Source organism: Anguilla rostrata, chromosome 13 (genome assembly GCF_018555375.3).
Source record: "Anguilla rostrata isolate EN2019 chromosome 13, ASM1855537v3, whole genome shotgun sequence".
Lineage (NCBI taxonomy): Eukaryota > Metazoa > Chordata > Actinopteri > Anguilliformes > Anguillidae > Anguilla > Anguilla rostrata.
In genome coordinates, this window is record NC_057945.1 from 28284699 (window position 1) to 28297828 (window position 13130).

General features: G+C 43.9%; 1 protein-coding gene across 5 annotated transcripts in view; it reads right to left on the minus strand.

Annotated features, from left to right (window-relative positions):
* Positions 1 to 650: 650 nt before the first annotated feature.
* Positions 651 to 13130, minus strand: part of pdzrn3b (PDZ domain containing RING finger 3b) — an 89331-nt gene continuing 76851 nt past the window's right edge. For 4 of the 5 annotated variants that reach the window (XM_064304996.1, XM_064304994.1, XM_064304997.1 and 1 more), the window contains 7 exons: positions 11055 to 11308; positions 9198 to 9285; positions 7146 to 7244; positions 6110 to 6172; positions 5913 to 6014; positions 4916 to 5032; positions 651 to 3065 (listed from right to left, as the gene is read on the minus strand). In XM_064304996.1, coding sequence (XP_064161066.1) covers positions 1569 to 3065; positions 4916 to 5032; positions 5913 to 6014; positions 6110 to 6172; positions 7146 to 7244; positions 9198 to 9285; positions 11055 to 11308 — 2220 coding nt within the window. In that variant the 3' untranslated portion in view covers positions 651 to 1568. The remainder of the gene's footprint in view (positions 3066 to 4915; positions 5033 to 5912; positions 6015 to 6109; positions 6173 to 7145; positions 7245 to 9197; positions 9286 to 11054; positions 11309 to 13130) is intronic. The other variant, XM_064304995.1, reaches the window with a different exon arrangement.

Here is a 13130-nt window from a genome sequence, read left to right on the forward strand (position 1 = left end):
GTTTTTTTGTACAAACTGAAAGCCCATTTTTACACAGCCACCCCTTTCTTCAGGAGTATAGCCTTCAAGTTTTTATTACATCAACTGTGTCCCCAGGTTTAGCTTTTCAAACTTCTCAAACATGAACTTGAAACTGTGACCCAAAAACCTAAGTATGAAGCATTCCAAGGAGCTGGAGAAGCATTAGACCCCTAATACACTGTATCTAAAGAACTACAGGACCACTTAGGAGAGTTATGTAAAGTAATTATTGTAGCAAAAATTCCGCTGTGGATTGTGGGCTATGACACAGGTCTGGTATTTGTGAAGTTGCAATAAGCCCTTCTTCCTGATTTACTTTAGTTTTTTTCTGTTACTTTTTAGATCCCACTACAGAATCTTTTCATGGGCAGGTATATATGAGGTATCTCAATAAAGGAGGACAGATTCCTGTCACAGATTCCTGCATATATAATAAACTGGTTCAATGTTACCATGGTCCAGGATCGGTAACTGGACACTGTTTTGGCAGGTTCACAAATATGTACTAATCTCATTCTGTATAGCCGTCAAACCTGCAAGCCTTCTAGACCACACGTTAATCATCAAAGCAATTGTGAATATGAAAAAGAAAACACACACAAAACTTGGACCACCGTTTTGAAAGCTCATCAAATATAAAACAATAATTTATTATTTCTCTCATTTTACAAGACATCAAATTGTGTTGCTAACTATGAATTTGTTAAGCCGCAATATTTTGCTCAATACATGGAGTCTTACTAAGGCATGGCCACTACAATGGGTTTTAATAACACAGAAAGATTTGGATATTAACAAATGCATGACAAAGGCTTTGTCTCTTTCTGTACATGCGAAATGCTTTCACTTCGTCATTCAGCATCTGTATAAAGATCAGACCATTTGTAAATGCTTTTACTTCGTCAGTTAGCATCTGTAAAACAAAAATCTGACCATTTGTAGCATGATATACCTTCAGGAAAAACCTTCCTTTATTCTGCAACAAACTGAAAAGCTGTTTGCTTAAAAAAATGATAAATTCTGTTAAATTTACAAAAGTCCGTCCGAATAAACGGTCCTGTGTTGACCTTGAAGCAATTTTTTTTTCATATTTCTGTTTTTGTAATAAGAAAAACTTATGCATAAACCGTAAAATACTGATAAAAGATAATTGTTTCAAAAAATTCCAATAAATGTTGGCTGTTTACTCTTGGCAAGCATTTTTTCCACTGCTGAAAAACCTGCGCAAGATTTCAAAAGAAAAAAAAAAGGCATAGGAATTGTTTTTTTGTTTTTACATATTATTTAAAATAATGAGTACAAAGGTAGAAAGGCTATTGAAAAGCACGTGAAAACATTTTCATATCACCTTCAAAGTTTCACAGACCGTTCACAAAAAAACCGCTCTCTGAACCGTCTCTTCACCTGCAGATTCTCAAGTTCCTTCGGAAAAAGGCTCCTCTCGCTTCATATTTACAAAAAACGTTGCCGCATTGAACGAGGCAGGTATCTCTACCCCAACCGGTAGTGTCCTATTTACAGTACGTTACATAAGGGGGAGGGGCCACCTACACGGTGGTGACGGACAGGAGGGAGTTGTACACTCGCGTTCCGTCGGGCGACTTGGTGCCGTGCGTCAGCAGTTCCTGGATGGTCATCCAGTTGTCGAAGATCTTCTTGTTCCTCTTCTTCATCATCTTTTTGTGGCTGAGTTCGATGATGTTGAGCTCCTTCTTGTCGTCGGTGGCGGCGCTCTGCTCCTTCAGGCAGTCGATGCGGCTCTGCTTCATGAACTCCCGCCGCTGCCGCTGCTCCTTGGCCCGCACCACGTGCTGCTTGCGCTCCTCCTTGCTCCAGTAGCGGCCCATCTTCAGCTCGCTGGCGGCGTCGTCGTCCGTGGTCATGCCGCTGCGCTCCTCGCGGATTCGCAGGGCGCGCTCCTTCAGCAGCTTGTCCCGGACCGGGCGCTTGGTGATGTAGCGCGTCCCGTCGCTGCGGATCTTCACCTTCCACTCCATCTTGGGCTCCAGGTCGCCGGGGGAGACGGCGTCCCTGCACATGCTCACCAGGCTCATCTGGCTCTGGGCGTACTCCACCGCCGACTTCTGCTGGATGAGCTGCATGTAGCTCTGGTAGTGCTGGGCGTGGGCGGGGATGTGGGCGTGCTTGTAGGGCGAGCGGGGCTGGGGCAGCAGGGAGCTCTTCCCCGCCGTGCTGGCCTCGCCCGGCTGGCCCTCCTTCCCGTCCGGCGGCAGGCAGGGCTCCGCCTCTTTTGGGCGCGGCCGCGTGGGGCTGGCCTCCTGCACCGGGGACAGCAGGGGCTTGGGGAGCCGGGCGCCGGCGGCGGCCCCCTCGGCCCCGCCCTCGTCGCCGCGGCGCAGGGAGTTGTCGGGGGACAGCTCGAGCGTGAGCGGCGTGCTCCGGCAGCTCTCGCCCGTGTTGTAGGCGCTGGAGCTGTCCTTGTCCGACTTCTCGGGCAGCTCGGTGATGTCGGAGAGCTCGTGGCGCCGCGCGTCGATGCTGGTGTTGTAGTTGCGGAAGCCGCTGTTGTGCAGCATCCAGGACTCGCGGTACTGCTCGCGCAGCTGCTGCATGCGGTGCGCCCGCACGATGTTCAGGCACTCCAGCTCGATGCTGCGCAGCTCCTCGTTCAGCAGCTCCAGCTCCTTGTCCACGCCCTCGCCGTCGCCCTCGGCGCCCGGGCAGTAGGGGCCGTGCGGCCCCGCGCTCTGCACCTGGCACTTGAGCTCCAGGAGCTCGCGGAAGCGCTCGCACTCGTCGGCGGGGATGCCCAGGAAGTCGGCGTCGGCGCAGTCGGCGGAGATGAAGGACTCGCTGCTGAAGGGCAGGTCGGCGCTGCCCAGCGTGTCCTGGCTGTACGCCAGCTTCCTGCGGCTGCCCAGCGTGTTGGAGGACGTGGTCTGGTCGTCGCCCAGGTTCTCCTGCTCGGAGCTCTCGTCGTTGCGCGTGCTCTCGTCCGTCCGGCCCACCCCGCTGTCCTTCTCCAGGTGATTGGACAGGAGGGTGGCTGTGTCTGTGGTCCCGCCGTCTTCTTCCCGCTTCTTCTGAAACAAATGAAAGATAGTCAAAATATTTAAAACATTACACACACACACGGCAACCAAACACACAACCATCTTAAGTATCAGGTGTCATGATATGCTTGTCAGAAACCCCACTGAGCTCCAGAACAATGGAGCACAGATCTTTAAAGGAATATACATGTTAACTTTAATGTAGATGCAAAAGAGAAAGGTTTACAGAACTTTAAGTACAGCTTCATTTTGTATAAGGGTAGTGTGTGACAATTATGGCTAAGCATTTGCTCACCAATGCTAGCAGGCAGCTTTTCTTCTGTCACATTTTAAGACTTTAATATCAATGTGTTTATGTTTTAAACAACAAAATTAGTAATTCCATACTCAATGGCACTGTCTTGGAATTTAAGAATTTAATAGGAATGAACAATAGATTAACAAGTAACAATGTCTATAAACTGACAGCCTTAACACACACAAACAGACAAACACAGTGATAACACACACGCACATACTGAGTGCAAACTCACATGGCTTAAGATAAATTTATAACAACAAATTTGAGGTTGCAACTCTCATCTTTCAGGCATTCTGTGCAGCATCGGACTATGAGCCACTTGGATCATAGGTGACTCATTTAATCAAGACATTCCTTGAGGGCATAAGTTAGACTGCAGCAATGCATGAACACATCAAATCAATGTACAATATAGGAAGTAATAAACTGATATAATTATGGCTGTGGGCACATTTTCCTTTTTCCATTTTTTATTTCTTTGGAAAACTGCAAAAGAAGAGAATGAGCTACAAGGAGATGGGCTACAAGGAGACCTAGGCTTGATGATACTGTCTGAAGATAAATTGAGACAATAATCTGATAATCTGCTTTTTCCTTGATACATGGGAGGTCTTCTGTGATTTAGTGTCTGGGGTAATGTTATCCTGGATAGCAGTGGCTTGTCTGCAAGACTACGCTGGGTAATATTTTATACCATGATCCACTGGTGCATCTATATGAAATTGCAATGGGCGCATCTGAAAATGATCATCGTGGCAATGATTGTTCACCAGCACTAATCACACTCTCATGCAATAATTCATATTTGTTCTGTCGCTGTTGAAAGAATGGATTTATAACCTGTGACTGCGTTAGACCAGGACGGAATGAAGAGTGCAGTCACCATGTCGCATTCTAGCTAATCTTTGCATTGGAAACAGTGTTGCCAGATTTGGGGGGGAGGAAAAAGAAAGTACAAGTGAAAGTTAAAAAAATGCAAACACTCAAGGAGGCTATACTCAAGGAGGCTATACTCCCAATATGTATTTAAGTACAGTAACAAAGTATTTCTATTAAAGTACATCTATCTGGCCTTCTGTACTTCTGACTATGCATTTTTGAGTTGGACACTTTGATGGCCATTTAATTGTTCAAATGTGCAGGTACTTAAACATAAAGTAAATTGTGGTTTCTAAATAAGTCCCGCCCCACCAGACAAGAGTGAGAGAACAATAGCAGACTGGAGGAACAGTGGGAAATTCAAATTTTCCAACTTTTCTGTTGATAGTATGGCTAGAAATGACATAGTCAGCAACTTTGCAAAAATCTCTGAGTACATTTTAAAATGTGGCTACATTTGTGGCAACGTGCTTTTTGGGAAAGTAAAGTTGCTAGGGGAGGCCAAAAGTGGTTAGATCTAGCCACAAAGTAGCTCGGTTGGCAACACGGATGGTGGGGAGAAAAAATTCCCCAATGGGAAGAAAACCCAGCTATAGAGGGGAAGTCCATCCTCTGCTGGCCGACCTTGTGCTACTTCTTGCAACATGCTAGCAGTGGATCCAGGAAACTATTTTACTCTGGGCAAAGCACCCTAGCTTACCTGCTGCAGCATGCTAGCAGTGAACTGCATGGCCTGGTGATGCTGCTGCTCCAGCATGTCCATGTGGAGGTCATCCAGAAAGTCGTTCCTGTCATCGTCCATCCATCCCTCATCCAGCTGGTCCATAGAGACAGGACATCAGATCATCACTCTCAGCAAATCAAAATCACACACAGTTGCTGTCACAGGCACCACCCAGCAACTCCCCCTGAACAAACCAGGAAGGGACCTGGAAATGCGCTCAAAGAACCGCAAGCTTTTCAGCTTCCACAGCAGCCAAATGTGAATGACTAAGCTGACCGTGAATTCACAGACAGAGACAGGAGGGAGTCTTTTTATTCCAAATGTTGTGACTCAGCATTGTTCAGTAATGGCCTAACGCTTGTCATGCTAAATCTGTATGCTGGGCCAAAAGCTGCATTCATGCTATCAGACTTCCCTTGTCTGTGCAGTTGCATGTGGAAGTGAGAGGCTGAGACTTTTAGCTTTCCTCAAGGCCTTTAGCTTCAGTCTCTGTCACTGCTGTCAGAAGTGAGATAGAAAGCGATGTCAGCAGTGGTTTGGGAGCTAGTTTCATTGTCAAAATCATGGTGGGGTATAGTCACTGTATATCTACCCAAGGAATTGAACCTAAATTGCTTCTATATTACCCAGATGTATAAATAATATACTAGTATAATAATAAAGAGATAATGCAATGGAAATAAGCCCACACACAATGTAAATCATACTACAACGTCTTTTTAACCTGCTTTATTGTGTACGACTGACTACAGTGTCACATCCCAGGTAGAGTATCGCATTGTGCAAGGTAGTTAACCCGTCTCGTTTCACAATAAATTGTAACCCCACAAATGATAAAATCTTAGCAATGTGAGTCCCCACTGACAAGGTTATCTACTATGAAAGTAAATTCAGCGATAAAAGCCCTGTATATCCATGTGAAAGCTCCTTTCTCCACAGCGTGTGTGAGTGGATGCGTGTTCTGTAGATGTACCTGTATCTCCGGCCGAGCCACGAGCAGGCAGACATTCTTGCTCTCTTCGCTGGTCAGCAACGCCACTGCCTCTTCCCGATTCTGAACCTCGATCCCATTGATCTTCAGTGGAAAAAAAAGAAGAAAAGAAAATGAGCCACATATTTGAGGAAACGGAATCCCAACAGCTACTCTCAAACGATGGAAGCTGAGTGTACCTGGATGATCCGGTCACCTTCCCTAATCCGGCCGTCCTTCGCAGCAATGCTGTTTGGATCAATCTAAACAAAAAAGAACAATTATGTGTAAATACATTTATACCTAACCATAACAATGACTTCAAAGATATTTATATGTCCAGGATTTGAAATGTACAGGGTATTTAGATTCTACGGGTAGAGAAGGATGGATTGCAAAGTAACCACCGGTAATCTTTAAAAGGAGTTAATGATTCATTTGGTTTAACAAAATAAATAAAATAAATAAAATGTTGCCAACAAATCTGTTACTTCTAAATCTATAATATGATTATATCATCGGAACACTGGCTGAGAATACTATTCCAGTGTAAGTTTCACGTGTTTATAATGTTTGTGCATAAAAACATTTAGTATTCCTGGGGCAGAACTGAATGTACTAGAAAATAATCTGCCTCTTTCCCAACCAACATGATAAATGGCTATCATTCATATGAGACCTTCCTGACATCTGAAAATGACTATTCATGAAAAATTAGGCCCTACCCATATGAGGTGTTTGCTTGTTTTCAACATTGTCTGGCAAATATCTAGTTGCTGTTTGTCTATTTAAATCTGATTAATTGAAGTCATTTTCTTTCACAGTATCTCCAGTGTATTGCTTGCAGTAAATTATGTGCTGGGTGACCAAAGTAAAATAAATAAAACACAAACAAAAATCTAGCCAAAAACAATCTTCATAAACCACAAATACTAATGAGGCAAGTGTTTAATACATTGCTACTGTTTTTATCTGGGCCACACACAAGAAGTAAAGAGTCACATAAAAGCAAAGAAAAACAAACAAACCAAAGGAAAAAAACCGGCAAAAATAAGCCAATAAATGGAAAACTAAACAAATCGAGCTCTGGTTCCTTACCCTCTACCAACACTCTGTGTGCAATAATTTGTCCCCTTTCAATCACTATGTACTCACAGTTGACCAACTTTACATTAAAAAAAGTGTTGAGGCTGTGTTAGCTTTCTAGTCTACCCACAATGCTGTTCTGCAACACACCTCGCTCACATAAATCCCAGTCTCGTCTTCATCGTCAGTCCTGTAACAAACTGTCAGTCCCAGCTTGTCCTGGATATTTACTCTGTATAAATCCACCTCCTGAAAAGATGAAACAGAAGAGTACAATTAACAATTATAATAATTACAATCCTGACATTCAAACTGACAATTCATCACCTTCCTGACAAGGACAACTGTGGAACTCTTATAATTTAAGACATACATTTTAAACCATACACAACACAAACACACATGGTTAAAAAAAAACAAAACAAAAAGACAAACAACCTAGAAAATGTTTTCTGCAATCACTCTTGTTGAAAATGGACCGCGCCTGCAATTATGGGAACATGATGCTGTGCGTTTTAGATAGAGAGTAGTGACAGAATGAAAGATGTCTAATTTATTCACATATCAGAGAAACATCTGCCAGGCAGCGGTTGAGTAGTTCTCCCACTCCTCACCTGTCAGCACCTATAATCTGTTAGATACAGGCACACAGACTGCCTCTCCTCTCTCTACTACCCCAGTGAGGCTTAACTCTATTTTTTTACAAAAAAGCAAAAACTTTCATCTAGACAAATAACAGAACAAGTACAGACATGTCTATATCTACAATAGAAGAGAATGCATAACCATTTCAGCATATACATCTTCACTACACAGAACCTTAAATCAGTATATGAGACTTCCGGCTCTCTGGAAAAGTTCTTTGCATAAAATATGGAATACAAAATGGGATTTTATTCATTTCAGAGGATTTATCTTCAAAATCTCTTCAATATTATTTCCTAGTACATTAGCACCTTTAACAGATCCTTCGATCTAATCCTTGTGTGCTCAGTCATGAACTTTGAGTAATGAGTTCACTCAATTATCTGAAAAGCACATTAACACTTTACTTCAGTCTGAAAGGAACAATGACACAATGGCAGCCTGTTCATTCCTTGATGTTAAAGACACGCTGCAGTTCCATTGAACAGCAGCCAAAATTTCAAGCCAGGTGGAAACGTTGGATGCCATTATGAAACCAAACAGCCAACCCCAAACTGCTGAGCCGACACAACTCACAACAATGATCTCACAACAAACGGGCAGTTTCAAGATGCCCTTTTCAACAAAGGCTCAAAGAAAGCTGTGATGCTACGGGATTCCTGGTGCGCCTGCATCTCCATTACAGTACACAGGGGTTTCAGATGGGTTTCAGTGAAGCGATAGGGATAGCATTTATCAGTCCTAACAAAGCACAGATCTGCAGGGGACCGTTAGGGCTTTGTCATTGTCCTGAGCCAACAATTGATCTCTGTCTGTGGGATCTCCGCAAGGTTCCTTAGTGGTCTTCAGGTCTAGAGCGGGGTCAGAGGAAGGCAGCCTACTGCTCATCTGCCCGAAAGTCGCAGAAGTTCACCTCTTGAGCCTATGGCACGTGTCAGGGACAGCATTATTAATGGTGAGTGCCCGGTGACCTTACAACCTTCATTTTTTAAAATATATATTTATTTCCATCACTGCTTTTATCTGGGCATTGTTAAAATACATCATACTAGCCATCACTCTCCCATTGTCTCTGTCATCCAATTATCTTCTTCCCCTGATCTGTGCGGAGCCTCTGGGTAGGTTCTGTCCAAAGATGTATTATTTGTTGTCACAAATAAATAATGATGTTACCGTCTGGCATCTGCTCAAGAGTGTGGAACAGACAGCCCGCTCGATTGGTGTCTGGTCTGCATTTTAATCTCAATACAAGGACGAATTAGTCTGAGTTCATCAATAACACATATATCCTATAAGCCTCAGCACAGAGACGACACGTGTATCCGAACACTGAGAACAAAGGCACTTCGAGGCGGGTGGGTCGGAAGGACGTGGCTCCTGGCTGAATGGGCCACACGTGGGAGAATGTTCTGTATTTCGTGTGTGCGTGTGTATGTGTGTCTATGTGTATGTGTGTGCGTGTGTGTGTGCGTGTGTGTGGTGTATTTCTGGGTGCGTGTGTGTACGTGTAGGCATACATGCAGGCGCATGCATGTGTTTGGTAGAAGTGATAAATACCTCATATTCCAGCTCCTCTCTCTCCATGTCCTGCTGCATGCCCTCCAGGAAGTCACTGGGGTCGAAGTATTCATGGCCCGGGGAGTGTCTATAAAAAAATATCATCTCATAAAAATATTCACAAGGAAACAACACACCCTCAGACACCCATAATACACTACTGAAGATAATTTTACAAGATCATCCAATATTAAATGTTTCATTGCCAATGAGCCTCACTGTGAGGATGTGGAGTGTTTGATGCATAAAAAAGGTAGAGCATAGAATGCCTTGCTCTCGTGTTTTACACATTTTGACCAGACCTGGGTCAAATACATATTTGTTTTGGATTCAAATACTTTTCTGTGCTCTATTGATCTGGCCTGGTGTAATTCAGCCTGCCAATATGATCAGGGGGGTTTGTACTTTTTGAGAGTATTTAATTGGTTCCAATACACAAGACAAGATCAGTAAAGCGTAGAAAAGTATTTTAATCCAAAACAAATTTGACGTATTTGACCCAGGTCTGATTTTGACAAAAAGCAAAAACTTGAGCCAAGAGAGCAAAACACCCACGTAACTGATCAGGCATCAAGCTAACTGATCCCAAGGGTATGAGACAATTTCATTTTATTAACAGGCATTTGAATCAGATTGAATATGCAGGTATTTAGTTATTTTATCCTGTTTTTGAGTGATTTTGACGCAGGCTGTTGGGAAACTAGAGAACGTGAGGCATTACTTTCCTCAGGCTATTAGTGAACCTTGTCAGGCAGGGGTTCTCAACCCTGACCTGGAGAGCCACAGGGACTGCCTTTTTTTTCTAAACCTGAGCAACCAGCTCAGACCCAGAAAAACGGATGAGGTGAGTTAACTGTGTCATAAACTGCTTTAACTGCTAAATTAAGTGCTGAGTAACGAGGGAAACTGGCAGACCGTGCGGCCCTCCAGGACCAGGGTTGTAATAAATGGGTCCTGTCCTTCGCCTGCAGGCCACACAGAATTTTGGAGGATGATGTCACGTCTGGCCCGTCACGCATTCACAAATTAGAAGAAGCCGTAATTACGCTTCCTGCCCAGGGCCTAAACTCTGACAGGTGTAATAATCTGCGCGGACTCCATCACCGAGGCATGAACTGCAAAGCCAGCTTGTGAAAGAATGGCAGATTTTAATTTCCTTAACAAGCAGAGAGTTTGTTTGAAGACTAAGATGGTCTGAGGAGCGCTGTAAGGGCTGTCAAACCACTCTGGCGCTCCAACACGCACAAAGAGCATATACATGAAAATTTCAGCAGGATTTCTTCAGCTTGTCAACAAAGGTGAGGTTTTGAAAAGTTAAAAGCCAGCTTGTTTCTCTGTGATGCGAGGATGGCGAGTACTGGAGGCTATGCTGACATCACAAGGCAAAAGATCATATGCAACACGGCAGTGACACACAGGCTCTGAGATAAGACAGATAGCAGCCAACTGGAGCCAGTGACCCAGACATGTGTGTTTCCCTGATAAAGCCCCATTTGGATTTTTCATTTATGTAACAATGCAGAAGATCATGTCCATCCCGGTCCATTATATCCATATTCAGTGTGAGGCATGCAGAGCTATACTCTAATCATGTGAAAATGTAGAAGCATTTTGAAATGTATTATACAGTGTATTAAACATTGATTGGAAAATATACAGTATTGTCAATCTGGCAATAATTCCAATTTTACAATTCTGCATATATTACAGTATAAAAGTTACATGACATATCAGGACACATTTTTCAGAATATGTAACTCGCTTAAGTCTGCTTGTGTTTTCATTTAATCTTTGTGTCCTCTTTGAACACACAGGACCTCAGCACAAACAGCCAGATAACGGACAGGTGTCACTCACTCCTCCGGCAGCAGGTACTGCTCCAGCACGTCAACGGGCGTGGCGGCGGCAGGCAGCTTGGTGAGTGCCATGATGTGCTGGAAGGTGATTTCGGTCTGCGTGCTGATGTCCACCACCTGGGCATCGGAGGCGGGGCTCACGGCTTTGGGGCGGGGCGTCCGGCGGAGCACCTGGACCACGATTGGCTCCTTAGCCGTACGGAAGGCCTCCACCGCTTGGTCATGGGTGGCCTTGGACAGGTCCTTCCCGTTCACCTGAGGGGACAGGACACACACACAGGACAACGCTGTTAACAAACTCATGTTTGAGACACTGGCTATGTTTTTCCCTAAAAATGTTAAAAACATTATGTACATCAGGTCGCATTGAGCAACTACATTTTGATTAACTTTATTTTAAAATGATGATAGAAATGTTTGGTGAAAAAACAAGATCATTTGGTGCATGAATGAATGGCTATGTGACATCAGCTGTTTTACATTTATTAATTCAGTCATTTGTTTTTCTTTATTCTCCAATGAGAGAACAAAACACATTGTACATTAAGTGCTGTCATTAGATCTCAGTGGCCAGTGATAAGTGAGCTCAATAACTCTCCTTAAAAAGAATACAGCAGCACTGCTATAGTCCAGGCTAGTTCGAGTCAATGCAAACATCACATGAGCTGACCCTAAATCAGGTCCTGAAAGCCTGCCTCTGGGTCAATGAGGTCACGGTTTCCACGGAGCTGAATGGATATTTGCCTTTTCCACCCTGGTCGTGTTGTGCGGCTTTACAGATTATGGCGCTTAACCCAAAACGGCTGCTCAGACATTCCAAGCGCATGGTTCCCCGTAGCCTGCAAGACCTCAAATCATTCTAAACTGCTGTAGAAGACCTTGCTCCAGCACTAAAAGGATCCCACACGGGGACACAACTCATCACAATAAGTGCATTAATGAGGGGGTAAGTAGCTACTGAGAGGCTCAAACAAATGAACCTGCAGAAAAAGGATGGGCTCTGTGTTATCTTTAATAAGCCAAAAGTAGTCATTCATCACAGGTGCTACTGAAGACGTGAGGGGTTGGACTCTTGAACTGACCTTTCCTGTCTCTCACTGAAGACCTACTGTACTGAGTTACCACGCTGGGACAGAAGAGAGCAGGCGATGTGGGGTGATTTGTTTTTGTGTGGGGCTCATAACATCAGGCCATATAAAGACAGACAAGGTGATGCTCATCTCTCTCTCTCTCTATGTCACACACACACACAGATTCAGGAGTAAGAGAACAATGCAGTTTAGTAGGTCGTCTACGAAAGTAATGACCAGTGTTCAAACAGCCTTCCATCAGCCGAGTAAATGTTTTTGTTGCCCATGAACAGCTGCAAGGATCTTCCATTGCGTTATCCTGGTGTGTTCTGTACCTCAGCAAATCCTAGCCAAACAACTTCAGCTAGCACTGCCTTTAACTAAAGGATTCAGAGTCATAGAACATAGGAGACAAACATCTGAGAAAAATAATTAAAAAAAACTTTCAAAATAAAATAAAAAAAGCAACATTAGGATTTGGTAGACAGGCTCTTTGTTAACTTCTTAATGAATATTAAAGTCAAGCAATGATGAGAAGTATGATAACTTGTTAATGCCTCTTATTGGTTTACCGGGTCAAAGCACAGCTAAGCAGAATGGGACGTTAATTAGAATGAGCCGGGCTTTCATTAATAAAGGTCGTTAGACAAACTGAAATGAGGTGCCCTCATTTAGCTAAGTAATTTCTGGCCAGTGAAAAATGTGGCCTCTCCTTGGAGGATTATCTGTGTGCAGTATGTTAACCTGCTAAGACTCATTTGTGGGAAAGGCTACAGCATGTCACAGAGAAGAAGCTAATTAAGTGTGGATGAGCTGCTTGACCCTGCGCCTTGCTGTAGCGATGACGGATGACAGTGCGCTGCAGCTGTTTGGGAGAGATGTTCTGGCCACGCCTCCTATCCCGACACGTGGAGGAAAGACAAAGCCATAACAGTGCCAAGAACCACATACACTGCTCTAAGCGCTAGCACGTTATGCTAAACTCATTAACAGTTCCTCTGCAGGAA